Source organism: Passer montanus, unplaced genomic scaffold (assembly GCF_014805655.1).
Source record: "Passer montanus isolate IOZ18808 unplaced genomic scaffold, ASM1480565v1 scaffold52, whole genome shotgun sequence".
Taxonomy (NCBI): domain Eukaryota; kingdom Metazoa; phylum Chordata; class Aves; order Passeriformes; family Passeridae; genus Passer; species Passer montanus.
The window spans coordinates 1,586,082-1,606,458 of NW_024370152.1; the positions used below are offsets into that span (position 1 = coordinate 1,586,082).

The window sequence follows — 20,377 nt, forward strand, 5'->3', positions numbered from 1 at the left end:
ATGTCACCAAGTGGCTTGTTCCCCCTGTGAAAGATCCTGCTTGCTCATTCTTGTTAGAGTGTGGAATCAAGATGCTTCTGGGCACCATGTCAGTACGCTCCCAGCAGAAGCTCACCATTTGCCATCCCACATTCCCTCAGATTCCTGCCATCTGCAGCTCTTCATTGCCAAATGTGTCCCCCTACCATCCTTACAGGCTGCTTATATTCCTCTCTCCTGTCTCAGTCGTGTCCATCTGCTCCTGTTCTCTTCCCTTTGATCACTGCTACACACTTAAGCCAGAACTTCCCTTGGGCAATGGAAAAGCACTGCAGCAGATCCTGTGCAAGAACCCCCTCAACCCAACATAGGCACTTAGAAAATGCAGCTGCCAAACCCCAGGGCGCACTGCAGTGACCCTCTCCAATAGAAGAGACACTTCTCAAGAGCCACTTAGGTCCTAACAGGTTCAGTCAACCTGAACACAACAAGAACCACTTCTCTAACATTTGCAGGCTGTTCTGGAAGACACAGTGGAAATGCTTCAGGTGTCCAGGCCATTTCTCTCTTGGTAAAGAAGGAAACAGACAAAGTTATTTTGCTTGTTTTAATTGATCACTGGTTAAATTGTAATACATTTCAAAGCAAAATATTCCGTTCGAGGACATTGTACCAAACATTAAATCTACTTTTAAACAAGGCTTAATTTGACCATTTTACCTTATATACATACAGGTATAAGTTTCATTTCACTAGTAGCAAAATTACACAGTACATTGCATTTCCTGAAAGATGGCAAAAACAGGAACTGAGTGTCTGTTCTGTCCTTCCACACACTCCAAATCAGAAAAAAACACAGGTATTGAAAGTACAATCACAACTACAGGTAAATACAATAAGGTATTGTATCAGATCAAGCCAAGACCTTATGAGAGATAACAATCACTTCTAGAAATCTACATCAAATATACAGTACATTCCACTAGAGTTTTGGGAGTTCCCACAATGCCTCTTAATCCCCTTTTGGTAATAAAAGCTTCTATGACAACATGTATCCTTCATAAAAAGTACTGAATTCGTATTTTGGGGGCATATGTTGGAAACTTAATGCAGTCTAAGCTGCAGTCCACAATAAGCTCACCCAAAGAGAGAGTAAGCAAGCATTGCAAGATTCATCAAGTTCAGAACCAGAGCTCAGCTCCTCGTCATTGAGCTTCTGGGTGCGAGAGCTGCTCTGCACCAGGGACAGGCTCAAAGGGTGGGAAATAATACATTCCTTTTACAGCTTTCGCAGGTCAATCACCTGCAAGTTCTTGACAGAAAATGTCAACTGAGTCATACAAGATTAATTTGAACTTATTTACAAAGCAGCCATTACATTGCAATTGTTAGACAATTAAGGACACAGCTAAGGAGCAACAAGGCTTCACATTTATGCTACTCCTGAAAACACTTCTGTGAGCAGCAGTGAGTGCAGCAGCCAGCAAGTATGCAAGCACATTGCCACTGCTGGGAAAACTGCAGTCGGGCCTCGGGAAGTGGAATGGTGCACAGAACCCATCACTCCAAGGCCTGATGAGATTTCTGTTATGCTGAAGCTCCTCTTTAGTTTGTGCAAATAATTGACCTTGTGCATGTAGCTTTCACAAACTAACTGTGGCTCTGTGCTTGGCAAGACAAAATGGGGGGAATTGTTCAGAATTACCAAGAATATGGAGGTAAACAAGGCATTTTTCATGAGCACAGGTTACCCTCACAAGTACAACACCAAGGACTCTGCCACTGTTCCAAGGAAATGTACTTCATCAAAACTTCTGGAGGTTTTCTGTTCTGTACTTGCTGAAGAAGCTATCACTGATTAGCAAAATAGCTGAACTTGACCCAACTAACAATGCTGAGGACCTTTTCCGTCCAGGCTTTATGTCTAACTAACCACAAACGCTCTTCGCTGCTCCTAAGGAACTCTGACAGCACTAGGAAACACCAAAAAGGCATGCCTGAGGTTGAAGACACCAACTGATTTCTTCTGGTTAAAATACATCACTTGTTTCTATCAGGCAGACTCCAGCCACACACTCTCTTAACACGAATTCTTCTTCACAGATCTCTGTTTTGTTACATTGCTGTTAGAACTGGAGAGTCCAACAAAAGTAATTTCTAACTTAAAAAAAAACAACTAGTGGAAACCTCCCCAAACATTTTTAAACCTGCTTTATATAAACTTTGGCAGGGGATGGGAAAGCTAAGGACTTGGTACTCCAACTTGTTACAGTCAGTCCGCAGTGTTCTAAAAGGAATGGAAAGCAGGCTGCAAACCAGGTTCTCTCTACTAGTCTACACCTGTTTTTAGCAGGTAGGTAGCAATAGGTCAGTGAAGAGAGAATCAGAAAACAGTATTTTAGATGTACTTTAGAGCCCTGGTGTTTTTCTCTACTCTTCCTTTAATCGATCTTGTGCTGTTTTCCTTTTTTCTTGCACTAACCATCTCAGCCTACTTAATTTTGTGAAGTGAGCCCTGGCAGTCTGCAAACAACATATGACATTAGTCTGGTGCTGTTACCAGGCAGAAGAACAACCAATGTGGGCCAGCAGGCACCATGACTTGCTGCAGGAGTCAAGGAGGTGCTCCATAAGAGAACCTCAAGTGCAAATCCTTGGAGCACATTGCATGCAGGCAGAGTATCAACCTGCAGGAAACACCTGGTGATGTCACCTTCTCAGCCAGCAGAAGCAGATCTAAAGTTCAGCTTTCAGGCTGTGGCTTCAACACTTCAAAACTTAACTGTGCAATCACAACTAACGTGAATGGAAAATAAACATTTTAAGAAAACAGAGTATCCAGCCAAGTCTCTGATTAATCATTTTTTTCTGAGGCCTGCTCTAAAAGCTTTTCAGTTTGTGGACACTAAGAATAGAACTACAGTGAAAAATGTGCGTTATCAATTTGAGTGCACTCCTAGTTCATACAGCAGACAGACAATTAACAACCAAGTACAAATCAAAAGGTTGAAAAGCCCTCATTCCCAGATTGTCTACCATTTTTTATTACTGTTTTAAGATGAATTCATAAAACTGCTGGATTTTTTTCTTCCAAATCACCATCTCCTATAAAAGCAACATTAAGACTCAATACACATTTATATGAAATATACTTTAACTTCCCTCTTCCCAGCTTCTTGTACTTAATATGTAAGCCTTACACTAAGAAACACCTTTGGTGGTCCTCATGCCGCTTTGTGTTGCACAGAAAACAAAACTTCCATTTATTATGTTCATATTCACCACTTGAACTTTTTTTAATTTCCAAATTACAATTTGCTTACAGAATCTTAATGAAATCCCCATGTTTGCACATTCTTGTATGTAACACAGAGAAATGGCATAGTTAAAAAAATAAAACCAAAATCAAAACACCCTACCCAAAACAGTTTCATTGTTAAGATTTATCAGTTTACCAAGCCAAGCTTCTCGCAGATTCTCAGCAGCAAAATTCAATTATCTAGAAAGGAGCAGGACAGAGAAATCAGGCAGTTTCCCCACAAAACCAGAACTAAGCCATAAAATAAGCTGAGCAGTTCTGTCAACCTGGCTGAAGTTTCAGTAATTAAGTAATGGCTCTTGGAAGAATCCATAGCCAAACTACTTGAATTTCCATAATTTTTAACAGAGAGAGCTAATTTCAAGAGATCTTCAGTTCCAGGTAAAATACTTGCACTCATGTTTTCTCTGCTAACTTAAAACCACATCTAAAGGTTCTTTTCTGACGTTTCAAGAAGATTTTGCAAGCAAGAGTAGAGAAATTTTAAAAAGCTTAATGTAGACACATCATCCAGAAAACACTACCAAATACACAAAGCAGAGGAAGATATTTTCCTCCCAAATTTCAGGTTTTAATTTTTTAAACACATATTTCAAGAAAAGAGCAATTAAAAATATATGTTGTAAAATGAAGTTGCCTATACATGCTGAATGAACATGGGTTTTTAAAGCAGTCCCTCCTTATTCTAAGCAGCCCCCTTAGAAATGCCTTATCTCTCAACTGTATATAGCACTACAGTCAAAGTCATTATATATCTGTGTTTGTCTTTTTAAACCTATTCCTACATAGCATTTGCCCTAGAACTGTAAAAAAGTCTCCCACAAATCTATCCTACCAGCAGAAGCCTTCAATTTCCATGGTTGCAGAACACATACACAAAGAATTAATGAAGTATCCAAAGGAAAAAAGATTAACTCTTACTTTAAATCAGACAGCAAGTTACATACATTTATAAAGAAATCTACTGAGATTTAAGACTGCTTCAAAGCAGTAACTGACATACAACAGCAGCTATGAATAATATATAACCTTCCTGATATATAACTGATCCTAGCTTCACCTTAAAAAAAAGAAAAATCACAGCAGCTAAATATATATGCAAATACACACAAACAAAACCTTTGATCAGAGGTTATTAAGTAACTGTGTTATATCAGAGCTAGAGACTAGACACAGCAAGTGTTTAGCAGTCTCTAACCCACCAGCTCATGGGCTGGTGCAGCAGTGGAAAATCTCATCCAATGTACCTTTCAGGTGGTATTAGAATCTCATGTTTCCTGTTCAGATGTTGCTCAGCTGAACAGTTACCTCTGCTAATAATACAGCTTCCCTCTCAGTTAAGCATGCAAAATGTATAAAAAGGCAAGTAATCAAAATATCCCCTTGAATGCCCAACTGTCCAGCCTCAGGAGACTGCTGCTGAAGATTTAATAGCTCAGCACTAATTTTCAACATTTTCAAACTTGATATGAAAATTGCATTTTGTTATTACACAGAGTATAACAGTCATTGGTCGCTCGCATCCTCCACCCCAGCACTAGTGAAAAAGTGCCTTCTGAACAGGGATGAGAAAACATGGCAAGTTTTGTTACCAAGCTGTGTCTCTACTCATCTTGCACTAAGCAGTGCATGGAAACAGGTGAGCAGAAATTCAACAGTATACCAAGACACACCATGTTTTCACATGCACTGATGCCATGCTCAAAAATACACAAGTTCAAACATGCAGCAAAATGTTTGTTAAAGCACTTTAAATGCTTACCAGATGAAAATGAGTGATTTAATACTCAGACAAATCAAAGCACAGTAAAAGGTTTGTGCTTACACTTCAAGTTTCAGAGTAAAATTGTTTCTATCAGAGTATTTGAAGTTCAATGAAAGGAACATTCCACTGAATTTAGAAGCAAGAGACACCATTTAAAGAACTAGGAAAATAAGCACAGGTCAGACTACTCCAATAAATAAACAAAACAGCAGGAACATGCAGACCTCAGAGTCAAAATTTCTTTTTAGATTCATGATATGTTTAAAAAAAAAAAAAAAAGAACAACCCTGTCTGACTTTCCCACGTGTGCTGTCTTTTTGGCTAAACAATTGTTATTCTATTGTAAAGAACACACATATTACCAGAAAACATTATTTACAGAATGATTATCAGATTGATTATATAAAATACAGATGAAAATATACACCCTTAGGTTTGACATAAGCCAAGCAAATTCACTGCTGCTAACTAAAGCACTTTGAAGAAGGCGACAGGCACCAAATATCAAAATTTAATCACCAAACTACTCAAAGTAACAGACAAATTTGGGACGGTAGAGGTACAGCAAAGATCAATTAAGTTGGAATGATTTATAACTAATACTAGCCTATCACTTATTACTTTGCTTCATTCAAATTCTATTTTTCTTATACAAAAAGAGAAACCTTTACTCCCAGACTGTGATTTCTTCAGCAGCGTTTTTCTTAATGCATCTATATAATGCTTTGTACTCTACATCTTACAAAATACATCCCCACATTTAAGTGCATAACTAGAAACTGTGCTGAAATCGTGGAAAAGCGCTTCAGAAATCTCAGGCGCAATAAAGTCATAACAATGATCAGCTCCAGTTTCTGGAAGCAGTTCCATGAAAGGTGAAATTTCAGAAAAGGGACTTTGATCCCTGGTTTTCAAACTCTGACCATGCATCATTCAATTCCATGAAGATCATTTTGGCATATTGCTCGTAGGGTTGTCCTGTGGCCTGGAAACAAATAGAATGCACCATAAGCATAAAAACATTAGAAATTAGGTCTTTAGAAAAGATCCCACCCCTTCTATATTTGCTGTCTTATTCAACAGCTACAGACTGCTCTGTGAATATAATTTTACAGACAGAGAACTTTTTCCAACCTTCCCCAAAGCTTGCCATGAGTATTTTTTAACAAATCCAAATTCTTGGTTTCCTTACGTTACTTTCAAGCTTTCAGTACAATTTATAAGTAATTGAAATTTAACTAAAAACACTTTTCAAAGCGGTTCTTTTCATAAATAGTTTCAGTTACTATTACCTACTAATCAAATTAAGTAATTTTTAGAATTGCTTCCTGAAAGATCTTGCACTAGTGTACAAGCATAAAATCTGAGTCCTCTTTAAGACAACTTCTTTTGAATGAAATTCCCTGGAGGAAAATCTGTTCCTAGTTGTGAATGATGCTAAGACTCAACATGACTGACACAGTACCTCCTGTGTGTTTGCTTCCATACTCAAAGATAGTACACTCCTGATTCCCTGCCTGTTTCACAGCTACCCTGACTCTGGGCCAACACAATCCAGCCCTTGTGGTTAATAAACACCCAGTCCCAAAAGATGGTTCTCTCCAATAAAAAAGGAAGACCCAAAGCCCCCTCCAGGATCTTTCCCCTTCTCCTGCTGCTTAGCTTTTGCCACCTGCAGTACTTTATTGATGCACAACACGTAAGTGGCAGAAGAAAAGAAAAAGGAAGACAAATATGCCTTAAACAGAGCTGTATTCTGACACTGATGCATTACAGACCTTACAGAAAACACCTAAAAAACCACAACAAAGGTGGAAGAAGTCACATACCCAAGAACTCTGAAGAAGAGGAGGAACTAAAAAACCAAAAAATGTCATGTTTGTTATGGACACAAGACAACATAGGATTTAGACTACTGCTCACTAAACCACCAGTGAATGCAAACCTGAATATTCACACCAGGTATATACAATGCTTCTCTTTCCATCTAATGCAAGAGCTCAGAACAAGAAGCTACCTTGATGCATTGGGATGCATTAAGGATTTTTAAAAAGTCTGCTGCAATGTAATATTCATTACATATTTTTCATCTGATAACTTGTTTATTCTAGTAAGTTTACTTTTTTTAGTAAAAATGGTTTAGTAAATGAGGTTCAGCAGGTTTTTCCTACCAGTTTTGCTGTGACCACCTCGGAGTCTCCATACTAGTTCTAAAAGTACTAGCTTTTTGAAGTGCTACCTCACAGAAATGAAACAGATTCTACTAATCAGCATTAAATCTGCCATCTGACATCTGTCAGTCAGAACCCAGCATGACTGACTTTGGTGGTCAGTACAACCCTCACAGGATCTTCCATTTGTTAACCCCTCTCTGTTGAATTCTGTGCTGTGTCAGGATGGCAAGAATAATTCTGTACTATCTGAATGCAGCAGGACACCCCATTCAGAAGACAATGGAAGCACAGTGAAGAACATCTAGGATGCTGATTGAGAAGCAAGGCATTTGCCAGTAACCAGTATGGTATGGTAAAAGCAGTTTGTATTCCTCCTATAATAAAGAAGATCAGAGGAAAACACTCACCTTATCAGGATGAACCACAAGCACTGCTTTCCTGTAGTACTTCTTTACTTGTTCAGGAGTTACTAAATCTGCCATGCTGACTGGTTTCCACTTATTTTCCCCTTCCCAAAGCACTGTATGTAGAGTAGATATTAATGCTCTGATATTTCTCTCCTTTCCTTCAATCCATTCAAGAATCTGGGAAAATCAGAATATACAAAACTGAATGCAGCACTTTAAGCAATCTCAGCCTCTAGAGATATAATCTTCACTCTCTGCAAGACTATATGATGACAACTCAAGTGCAGTTGTCCTACTGCACTCATTCCCCAAATTCAATTGCCTTAGCCACTCAAAAGTCATACTTTGCATCTACCACTAGAGAATAGCTCATTGTTACTACTTTATTGCAGAAATTCAGTCACTGCAAGAGAAATTACAGGAGTAATTAACATCTGTTACAATTAGATATTACATTAATCTTGTCCCTGTCAGGGCACACATAAAAATTATTACTTGAATTGTACAAAAGAGTAAATATATTTTAAAACTTCTATTGTACAAGCTTTGTACAATAAAAATGAAAATGTCTGGTAATAATTCATGTTAACTTAAGCAACATGCAGAGGGATGTTGCTTAAGTTATGCAAAGTGCCCTTTGAGATCCCCAAAGTCAATTAGAGTAATGTTGCTCAGACTTCAACAGCAATATATCAAGCCATAACATATAGATATAGTGGTTTCATGGAACCCTTACTAACACCAGTGAGGATGGTAACTATATATCTGTACTTATTTCTATTTGCGGTGATTTCTGTTAAAAGGTACTCGTGCACTCCCTCTTCAGGAAGGAGACTTTGCGAAAACAAATTTCAGCACTCCTTTAAAGTTAATTTACAAACTTTCCTGAAGCACCATAAAGACTAAAAGTATGGAAGTCTATCAATATATTAAGTTATCAATGACTAACGGGTCAAAAAAATATGAACAGCAAGCAACATATCCCAAACTAGTTACATATCCTGTCTCCAGAATTGCACTTTCTAGTAATTTCTTAGGACAACAGCAGCACTTGTTAACCAGAAAATGAAAGTACATGATCAGCCTGAAGGCAGCTATTCTCACATGCATCATTTTTAAAGTGTATTTAGTGTCAGCTAAATCCATCTTTTCTAAACCATCAGCCTTTAGTTTCTCTGTTGGTCATTGTATCCTTCTGCTCTGTTATCAGCAATTCTTTCTCTGTTGGTCATTGTATCCTTCTGTTCTGTTATCAGCAATTCTAAGCATAAGATCAGATATTCACTTCAGTCAAAATCACTGTTAAACACACCTTGAGTTTCAAGGGGTCCATGTCTTTAGACATCTCTTGTTTTCTCATCTCAGCAATTGTCTTTGGTCCCTTTTTATCAGATTTCGCTGAAAATCCTTGATTAGATAAGAGATCCTCAAAGTCATTTTCTGAAACTTTTGGTTTTTGACCTATAGAAAGAGAAAAAACATTTAGTGAAAAGTTTCCCTGGAGAATATATTAACAGGGGAAATACATTGCCCTTAGACACATCCAGATGGCGTTTATCACTACCATGATAAATATATCCTTCAGTGATGCCAAAAGCCACAAAACTAAGAAGGATAAAAATAAAAGGGATCTTTAACAAACTTTCAGTCCAGCAGGCAGACAACCTAACATGCTAACCTGGGACTAAAATACTTGCATGTCCTCTTTTTTAAGAAAATGGAGTAGATTTGAGGGAGCACACATCTAGCCACAATTTTGCAAATGGCTCCATTTTTCCACTGTAATTTAGTTTCAAAAGCTATGCAGCAGTTTTTCAAGTAACCATATACTCAATAGCATCATTGAAAGCATGTAGTCAACACCTCAGCATGTTGAAACTTATCCAGAATAAAGAATGGATAAAATACCAACATGAATATTCATTACAGAACCAACAAATTTCAGAGAACTGTAGAATAACTGAACTCTGAAGAGGCTTCTGGATATTATTTAGTCCAATCCCCACTCAAAGCAGGGACAGCCAGGTACATTTGTTAGGCCCTTGTCCAGCTGAGGTCCATCTGTTTTTAAGGGAGAGAAATGACAACAACCTGTTTCAGCTTTTAATCATGCCAGTTGATTTTTCTGCCTTGTTCTACAGACTCTCCTGTGCTGCAACCTACACTCACTGCCTCTGCATCCTGACACCTTTCTCCAGATATGGACCAACAGAATAATTCCAGCTTAAAGAAGTACCTGCTGTTCACTTATTTGTATGTCAGTTTAAGGGAAGCATAATCCTAATACCAACACACCAGAAAATAAAATTTTTCAAGAAAGCTCATAAAAAAGAGGCCAAGCCTAACCCTGTAACTCCAGGTTTGCCTACTCAGTTGGAACATGTAAAAAGACTGTATGATTCTACCTGGTCTTGTCCCCATGTCTCTCAAAAACAAGAATTTTCAGTAATTTTAACCTCAGTCTTTCTCAAGACTATCTACTCTTCTTCAGCTAGGAAAAACAGTGTATTCCCTTTATCTTTGTATCACAAACAGACTAACATGAAGCAACAACCATCAATCATCTCTCCCCAGATGGATCAAATTTACCTTTCTAAACTCACTGATACAAAACCAGTTCCCATGTGGGTGAGTAATTACAGCTGTAAGACTTTATGCCCAAACTCACGTTTACCTGTGCTATCATCAGTTCATCTGTTATGTACTGGGATAGCTTTGGAAACACAGGATAGCAGATTTGGATACCAAGTGTTTTTCTGTTTTCTGCTATACACAGCTTAAATGTAAATAAAAATATGAAGGTAGAAGAGCTTCTGCAGGTAACAGCACACACAACTAACTTCACATGAGACATTATAAGTAATACACATTCAAAAACTTACCAAAGCTTGGGGCTCTGACTCCTCTTTCCTCTCGTCCCCCAATAACACTGAAGTTTACTGTGTAGTTGGGCTTAGCTGCTGTGCTGGACTTAGTCTGGGACTGCCATGAAGTACTTGGTGGTTTGGAGGATTTCTGCCACTGATTTCCTAGCTTCTGAGATGGAGCAGCAGTCTTCTGACTAAATCCACTACCCAAGAGTCCACCAGTGGATGAACCTAACAAAGAAATACTAACTTAATTGTTCAGTTTAATGCCTGTCACCTGTTTAGTACAAGTAAGACAGTTGCCCCTTGACATACAACCACATAGCTCACAGTGTAACAGGAAAGCATGAGCAAAATGAAGTTAAGAGCCTCATGAAGAAGTAACTTGGATAGCAGGAGCTGGAGGCTTTACTGAAAGTCCTCTCTTACAACTCAAGGTTTCAAATGTCTGTTTTAGCAAAAACATGCACCCTTATCTGAAGGGTCAGGCACATGTCAGGCTAGGAGATAATATGGCTGTGACAGTAGTTCTGCCTCCCACATCTGCTAATATGCAGTGCGTAATAAATAACTAATTACAAAAAATGGTAACAGACTGAGAAGGTTTTCAAATGAATGCTTTTCAAAGTCTCTAGTGATTCCTTGCACTACTGTTTAAGGAAGATGAGAACATTATTCTATAGCAGCATTCACAGGGAATATACTCCACATGAGTAAGAAAAACACTGTAGCCTGCAGGAGATACTGTAATCACCCTCATGGCGTAGGCCAAGCCTGTCTGGTATACACAGCAATGCAAACTTGATGCGCTCTTTCAAAAATGGCTCCTCACACTTCAGCTCTCCTGATGCTTTTCTCCTTTTTTTTTCTCCTTTTGAAGTAGCTGATCACATCTCTAACTTGGACAAGAGGATGTCTCCCCAGGGCCATGTACAAGATACTATACTATACCTTGAAATATCACACCTGATTAAACCCAATATTGCAATAGAACACCCAGTAAAATATAGGAATGCACTGCTTTTTCATGAAATCACTCAACTGCAGTCAACTCAGTTTTCAGTCATTGACAACTTGTGAAATTTACAGAAAAAAAAATTTGTTACTAGTCACACTGAAAAATTATATCTCTTTCACCTATTCTTTCAAAGCATTCTACATTCATTATTGCAGTTTTCAAGGCCAACAAATTCTTCCTGTAGGACGCCTCACTGTTCACAAAACCTTTTCAACACCACATTCCTACTTTCTGATAGAAGACCATTCCTAAAGAAGAGTATGATAACACCAACCAGCACAGAACACTATTGGTATCCTACCAGCATGCTAATACCCTGGTATTCACTACTTTTAGCTGCTATTTCTTTTGGGTTTATATAGCATTCATATTTAAGCAGTTTGCACTCTCATAAATTTTCTTCCAGAACAGCATCTTGTATGTGGAAGCCAAAAAACTCCTATGAAAAATACAAAAGAGTGTGGTACTCCAGTTGTATTCCAAAACTGAATTCCAGTTTTTGTGATGCCTTGAAAATTCATTTCAAGCCTGAAAACGTTAACTAGGACAGTGACATCTGGCTACTTCTTAATGCAATCATTTTTCCTATTGAAAGCTAACTGAAAGAGTAATGAATTGAACCAAGTCCTGCTAAAATTAGTTTGACTTCTTTCATCTGATTTAATGTGGGCTATATCTTCAAGTCAAGAATAAACTGACTTTTTTTACTGTCACACTATCTGTGCAACCTGTGTTAACCTGAATTATTACACTAGAAAATCTTTGAACATTTTTTACTGCAAAGCAGCCTCATTGGTACTGCTTCAACAGCAGAATTTTGCAGCACTTATGCCCAAGCAACATCAAGAAGTCAAACACTGCATGCTACCTAGTGTTTCTACAATTCCACTCAATTCAATGCACAGTGCTAACTGCCAAGGCAACAGGTTAAAACCTCGATCAGCTCCAAGCTAAGGGAAAAAGCAGGTTTGCTCAATTCGGCAACACTAGGCTGCTCTGAATCATTCCATGTACCCTCGGCAGCTGGTCACATTTGTTACAGCAGTGTGGGCTCTGAAACGCAAGGACTTCAGCTCTTTTGTGAGTGCTACAGGACTAAGTTCCTGAGTTTTAGGCCAATACAACACCCTGGAATAAGAGTTACTCTGCAATGTGTCTTATCTTCCAGAACTCCTTGTGCCCTTCACTGCAAACTGACAGACACTCATAATGCTTTTGGTACCAGTGTGCAGTGTATGGCCCTTGATTTGTGCTTATCTTACTAACATGGTAGATGTGACTAGCAGAGCTATGAAAGTCTGCTGAATTCAAAGGAAAGTACTGAATTAACTGTTACTTTGGAACTAAAAAGAATTAACTAATTCAATCCCGCTTTCATTTTAAAACTTCAAGAACAGTATTAATCAATGCTAGGCAGGAAACCTCATGCTCTGTTACTGAATCAGCAACTCCTGGTTTCTCTTACCATCTCAACTCAATTCTCAAGCATTAATTATTTTCACTGTTCCTATATCACAGCTGTAGTTATATTCTGAAATATTATTCTGGATATTTTAAAAAATATCTGGAAGATTCAATCTTTTCTTGATACTCACCAGGTCTAAGCAAATATGTCAAGCTAGATGTTGACAATTAAAAGGAAACGCTTCTCTTTATAGGCTCTCAGTAACATTTATTGGAATGAGAAGCAAATCTCATTTAGTAGAGGCTGTAAATATGGTCTATCAAAAGTAAGACCTTACCTGGAAGACCAGATCCCAGGTTGGCAAGATCAGCAAAAGGATCAAAGTTCTGAGCTTTTGCCTGGCTAAAAGACGAACCTGAAGACACACTGGACTGGCTTCCGGTGGTAAAAGCTTGGCCTGTATAATAAGAAGACACATCACATACCTAATCTGTTTGGAAATTGAGAGAAAGAATAAAAGTAGTATCTGCACAGCACCTCATGCAAACCTTCCCAATGTTCTACTTCACAACATCTTCTCCCATTACAAGAATCACCATTACTATAGAGAATTGAAACAATTTAATTCCTGCATCTTGAACTTTAATATGAAAAACTACACAAGTGCTTTACAAAAGGAGCATTTAAGAAGCAAAGCAAAAATGCATGAAGACATGTTCAACAGTTTCAGGTGATTAAATGTCCAGTCTGGAGTATTCCTCTAATGGAAAAATTTAATTTCATAATACCTTCACAAACAGGCTTCAGCTGTGGTGATGCTACATTGCTGGTTGTTGAGGAATCTGCCCAAGAATCCCATCCACTTAAGAGATCTGGGTGGCTTGTAGATGATGATATTTTAGGTGGCTCTGGTGTCAAATTGCCTACAGAAGAAAAAATAAATGTTTCCATGTTTAAGAAAACCATTATAATAGTATATATATTTGCCAATACCAACAGAATGTGTATCACATTGTCAGCTACACAGCTTGCTTAAATCTGTCGGTAACAATTGTGCAGTCTTAAACAGGACTCAGAAAGGTTGTACCACTGGAATTCCTCCATTTGTATTTTAAAACATCCCACGCACTTCATAGATAAGGAATTTTCATGCACAGGCAGTGCTATGAATTTAACAGTTTAGGTCTCCTGACCCAAAGGATCTCAGGTACAGATCTAGGGCATGCTGCTGCTCCTGACAACACAGCTGGTAAGTGGAAAGCAGCAGTGCTCCGTGAATGATGCTCTTTATCACTCAGCAGTCTGGGTGTTACACAGGTGAAGCCAGGTCACTTGAAAATGCAGGTTTGCCTAACCCAGGCTGCTTGTGACAAAGTGGCCTCTTGCCCAACTAATACACTCTCTGAGGTGTAAACACAAATGAATGCACACAACTGACAAGCAGGATAGAAGTGATTTTTTCTGGGAAAAGGTTAAGAATCTCTAGCTGCATGGATAATAATCACTTTTCTATACACCATGACATCTAAATTAAATTGTCGTATTTAAAAGCACGGAAGGGTGCTTCACTAACTCCTGGAAAATGTCATATCCCATCTAAAGGTATTATAACTGCCATCCCTGACACTTCCAAATGATTCCCCACTTACCACTCACACAAATTGTGAGCCATCCTCAGAATAAGATATGCTATGTACAGAACACTCAAAAACTGCATGCTAGCTCTGAGCATTCTCCTTGAGCAGAGCTTGTGGAGACTGACAGTGAAGGAGGATAGCTTTTGAATGTAACCCCTACTTTAATGCTATAACAACACTCAGTGCTACAGGGAGAGGGGATATTTCAGTAAAGTACATTTAGTGGTGGTCTAAGCCATTTCATAGACATAGGGTTAACCCAGCCATCCTTACTAAAGCAGTAACATTCTGAGGCTTTCAAAGTCTCAACTACTACATCACAGCCTTTCACTTGCCTCAGTATCTCAGCTTTATATTAAAAAGATTAATATCAAATTCTCTTCATTAAGGAAATAATTAGAAGCAAATTAAATACCCCTACAGTACCTCAATCTACTAATACCATTTATAATTAGATCTTACAGCTGCAAAGTGAACACATCAAATACTGTGCAACAAATATCTGCTGAAAGCCTGTATTTCAGCAGTATTCTCAGCTGCACGTGAGGGAAAACATCAGAACAAAATGCAAGAAGTACCCACCATTTCCAGCCCTTCCTCCAGACCCAAGCTTCATCTCCCCGCCTCTGAAACCATGGGAAAAACAATACATCTTGGCCTGAATACCCAGGACTCCAGCTATCTGCTAAACCACAGTGTCACTGGCTATAAATCAGCACCTATTCATCAGCTGAGAACTTTGTTGTATCATATTCCACTCCCAAAAGTTAAGTGGGTCTTGAATTACTATTAATATTGATTTTTTAGGCTAGAAATTATTTTGTTCTATAATCTTTGCTATTAAAAGTCTTTTTTACAGAAGCATAAGAAAATTAACACCATCACATGAAATTAACTACTGTGAAAACAAATTGAGAGAAACAAGAACAAATTAAATTACAGATGCATGCATTTGAAGGATTGAGAATGTACTATGGGAATGAGCTGTTTTATAACAGTTGGCTTAAGAGAAGCCAAGTTCATTCCCTCCGCCACCCTGAACTAAGCAGGAAGTAGCCTACTGCTACATATAGCAGTAAATTCACTATTAATAGTAAAAGCTCATATACAACCACTACACTTATCAGGAAAATCTGAAAAAATGCAATGTACAGTATATTGAACAGATAACCCATTCCTCCTGAAACTGTTTGCTCTCATGCTATCTTCTCCTTAATTCTACAATGTGGGCATTATGTCAGATTTTAACATCAAGGAAAAGTGTTATCAACTTTTTGACTTTGATACTTTGACTTCTACATATTCTGAAGAGGTATGATGCAACCATACGGAATCCCTGTTTTCATAGCTGACACACTGCAGTTCATACAGACATGTTAAGATAAAGGAGCAGAATTCCTAAAGAAATGGTAAAACAGCTCGATATTCCAAAAATGGAAGCAATTAAGATCATGGCAAACCTGGAAGCAATTAAGATCATGGCAAACCTGGCTGTCTCAAGTTTTTTAATACGCATATTGATAATCCTTAGCCATACAGCAATGAACCACTGGAGGTCATGGCAAAGAACGTTGCTCTTTACTAGCACTGCTCAAACCAAGCTAACATGCAAGAATAAGTTGGTGGTAATCAGATCACACTTTCCAGCTTCCCAAAATAAGAGACCTGCATTTTACTACTACACAACTTCACATAAGGTTTTCTTTATTTAACTTGTCGTGTCTACAGGAAATCCTTTAATCACAGACAACAGGATTTTCTGTGAACCAAGAGGCTGGTTTAGTATGATGCAAGGTTGCTTTAACCTTATCTAAAGCCTGTCTGAGAACTCAAGTTCACAGAAACTAACTTCTCCTCAGGAGAAAGCTACACTGATCATTCAGGTTTCTTTTGATCACCTTCCAAATCCCCTGCAGTCTTTGAGGTAAGTATATCTTGATTCAACCTGCATTAAAGATGATCTACTACTTAAAAAACACAGAAGAAAATTAAGTTACCTTGCTGTTTAGCAGCAGCAGCACAACATTTTCCTATTGCAGGACAGTGTGCCTTAAAAGACCAGATATTGTGTAAGAACTAACTTTCATTTTAAAACTCTTATGATTTTCAATTTTAAGCCAACATTTGAGAAATGGTAAAACAGCTCGATATTCCAAAAATGGAAGCAATTAAGATCATGGCAAACCTGGCTGTCTCAAGTTTTTTAATACGCATATTGATAATCCTTAGCCATACAGCAATGAACCACTGGAGGTCATGGCAAAGAACGTTGCTCTTTACTAGCACTGCTCAAACCAAGCTAACATGCAAGAATAAGTTGGTGGTAATCAGATCACACTTTCCAGCTTCCCAAAATAAGAGACCTGCATTTTACTACTACACAACTTCACATAAGGTTTTCTTTATTTAACTTGTCGTGTCTACAGGAAATCCTTTAATCACAGACAACAGGATTTTCTGTGAACCAAGAGGCTGGTTTAGTATGATGCAAGGTTGCTTTAACCTTATCTAAAGCCTGTCTGAGAACTCAAGTTCACAGAAACTAACTTCTCCTCAGGAGAAAGCTACACTGATCATTCAGGTTTCTTTTGATCACCTTCCAAATCCCCTGCAGTCTTTGAGGTAAGTATATCTTGATTCAACCTGCATTAAAGATGATCTACTACTTAAAAAACACAGAAGAAAATTAAGTTACCTTGCTGTTTAGCAGCAGCAGCACAACATTTTCCTATTGCAGGACAGTGTGCCTTAAAAGACCAGATATTGTGTAAGAACTAACTTTCATTTTAAAACTCTTATGATTTTCAATTTTAAGCCAACATTTGAGAAGTTCAAGGTTAAAGTTCTACATCTTGAACTTATATCCACTGAAACATCTTTTCTCCTGGTATCTACAGCAGTTTAGTAACCATGTACTAACAAACAAAGCTTATCCATCACAAAAATTTGATTCTAGACAAAACTGCTCCAACAGTAGAGTCATCAAATTTCATTACTGCAGTTTATTTTGAATGGTCACTGCCATTACTACTAATTTATTTTTAGTTTAATTTTTTTTTCTCTCTGTAATGACCTTATGTTTGTACTAACTTCTGCTCCCTTAACACAGTTCTGAATATGTCATTTGAGCAAATGTTATTATTTTACCTTTCTTCTCCAGTTACTAGTGATCCTGTCCTTTCAGGACTCAAGAATTCACATTAAGAGCAACATAACTATTAATATGCCTTACTTACTTGATAAAATTGATACCTGTAACTGGACAGAATGCTAAAGGCTCAAATACATACATCATTTCAGCTAAACACACATATAAGCTCTCATTTGAAAAATAAATATAAAGGAGTATGATATGTTACTCCAGTTCCTCCACTTCCATACTGTTTTTAAAGACTGTATAGCAATAGAGAAATATTAGAAAATCAATGTAAAACAGTAGGCTGAAGAGAAAATGGGTACATTTTAAGTATCTTTTCCTATGTTAACAGTAAGCTCCTGAAATTACATTAAAATAGCAGGTATCCTAGTACACTTACGAGGGTGCAAGCTATCAAGTAAAATCAGAAGGACTAAGCACAAAACAATAAGCATTGAAGTCAGATGTAAAAACATTCCTTTTTTTTTTCTCTACTTGCTCAAATGTTATTAACAACTGACTAATGATGGTGATCTCCTTAAGGCTGCAGATAAACATTTAATGAACAGAAATCCATATTTTATTTTTCCAACTTTAATTTAATACATAAAAGGTTTTTCTGTGTCCTCTCTGATATGAGGGTTCTGGTACTATTAAACTTGGAGAAAAGAACTGGGAACATTCTTATAAATGTGTAAAAATACATAATGTGAAGAGACAAAAAAGGCGGAGACAGACTCTTCTGCACGTTGCCCACTGAAAGGACAAGAGGCAATAGGGCACAAACTTAAACACAGGGAACTCCATTAAAAAATACTTTCTTTCCTCTAAGATCTCCCCAAACCTGGCACAGGTTGCCCAGCTGTAGAGTCTACAGCAAATGTTAAAAACCAGGAAATGTTAAAATCCAGAAAGGAAACTGTCCTGAACAACCCACTCTACGTGACCCTGCTTTGAGCACATCAGGTAGAGAATCTCCTCTTGAGAGGTCCTGCCCCTCCAGTAAGTTAGATTTTGGCTGAGATCGTACAATATGCGGAATTACAAGGGAACCACAAGGATCACGGAGTCCAGGTTCTGGCTCTGCACACGACAGCCCCAAGAATCACATACTGTGCCTGAGAATGTCTTCCAAACACTTCTGGAACTCTTGTCAGGCTGGTGCTGTGACCACTTCCCACTGTTCCAGTGCCCAACTAGCCTCTGAGAAAAAAAACTTTTCTTGATACCCAACTAAACCTCGCATAACACAACTACAAGCCATTCCCTTGGGGCCTGTCACTGGTCACTACAGAGATCAGATCAATGTAGACCCATCCTCTTCCCCTCATAAGGAAGGTGATGACTGCAGTGAGGTCTCCCCTCAATCTCCTCTTCTGCAGGAGAACAGACCAAGTGATCTCAGCTGCTCCTCCTACAGCTTCCCTTTTAGGGTGCTTTCCCTCTTTACCACACTCATGGCCCTTCTTTGGACACTCTCTAATGGCTTAACATCTATTTTCACACTGTGGCATCCAGAACTGCCCCCAGCACTTGAGGTGAGGCAGCCCCAGCACAGAGCAGAGCACTCTCTTGCGTGGATGGTGATGCTGTGCCTCATGCACCCCAGGACAGCTGGCGCTGCTCACTCATTCAGCTTGCCATTGACCAGGACCCTCAAGTTCCTTTCCATAGCGGTCCTCCCAGTATCTCACGCCCAAAATCTGTCTGCATCCAGGTTGCCCCATTCCAGATGCAGAATCTGGAGGAGATAATGCTCCACAGACAAGTATTGATCAAATCTTCTATTAAGCAAAATATTTATGTTTGCTAACTTCACACAGGAACAGCAATAGCGGCATAAAGCCGGCAATTATACAAGCACACAACTGAAACACATGGCTCTTACTATCTACAGGACACAACAAAAACATTGCAAAGGAGGCAGCAAATGGAATCTTCCCAGCAGAATCAACCACAGTTGGAATATAACGATGAATAATACATAGAAGGCAATCAGCTGGGTAGCCTTTTATTTCAAAAAGGAAGCCCTTTTCTCAGTCAGACAAATAATGTATTTTTTTCTGTTGAGTTCATCTGTAGCTAACATTCAGACTGCATCACTCAGACACAGAGTCAACTCGAGAAACTGCTAAACAAAGAGGGGCAAGTCAAAGCTGCATACAATAAGCCCTGGGAAGAAATCACCCTGGATTCAGGAAAAGGTGCATGACACTACCATTCCTAGCTAACTGCATGTTGTAAGTAGATATCTGCATGAGAAGAGGCTTGGGCTTCTCTGTTGGACACAGCCAGCTCCAGCAGACTCACCACAAGCCACAGCTGAGCCTCCCAAACAAGATGCCTTTGGGAAAACATGTTTTCCCTAAAAATGCTGCATAGCAGCTGTAAGAGAAGGGACAGATATGACAGAAACAGCTCTGCAGACATTAAGGTAGGTGGAGAAGGAAGGGGAGGAAGTGCTCCAGATGACAGAGCAGAGACTGCTCTGCAACACATGTAAAAGACACAGTAGAACAAATATTCACACTGCCACCTGTGGAGAACCCTACACAGGTGGACATGTGCTCGATGAAGCCACAGCTCAAGGAGAGCAGCTGACACAGCAGCAGGTTCCTGGCAGGACCTGGAGCACTTGGGAGAACCACATCCCTACAGCAATCTCTTCCT

The 20,377-nt window shown here is 38.7% G+C and overlaps 1 protein-coding gene across 2 annotated transcripts in view; it reads right to left on the reverse strand.

The window, feature by feature from the left end:
* Positions 1-571: 571 nt before the first annotated feature.
* The window catches only part of GAK (cyclin G associated kinase), a 69,417-nt gene continuing 49,611 nt past the window's right edge, over positions 572-20,377 (reverse strand). For both annotated transcript variants that reach the window (XM_039724046.1, XM_039724047.1), the window contains exons 23-28: positions 13,723-13,857; positions 13,272-13,391; positions 10,527-10,742; positions 8,957-9,105; positions 7,645-7,821; positions 572-6,048 (exon numbers count right to left, since the gene is read on the reverse strand). In XM_039724046.1, the coding sequence (XP_039579980.1) occupies positions 5,947-6,048; positions 7,645-7,821; positions 8,957-9,105; positions 10,527-10,742; positions 13,272-13,391; positions 13,723-13,857 (899 nt within the window). In that variant the 3' untranslated portion in view covers positions 572-5,946. The remainder of the gene's footprint in view (positions 6,049-7,644; positions 7,822-8,956; positions 9,106-10,526; positions 10,743-13,271; positions 13,392-13,722; positions 13,858-20,377) is intronic.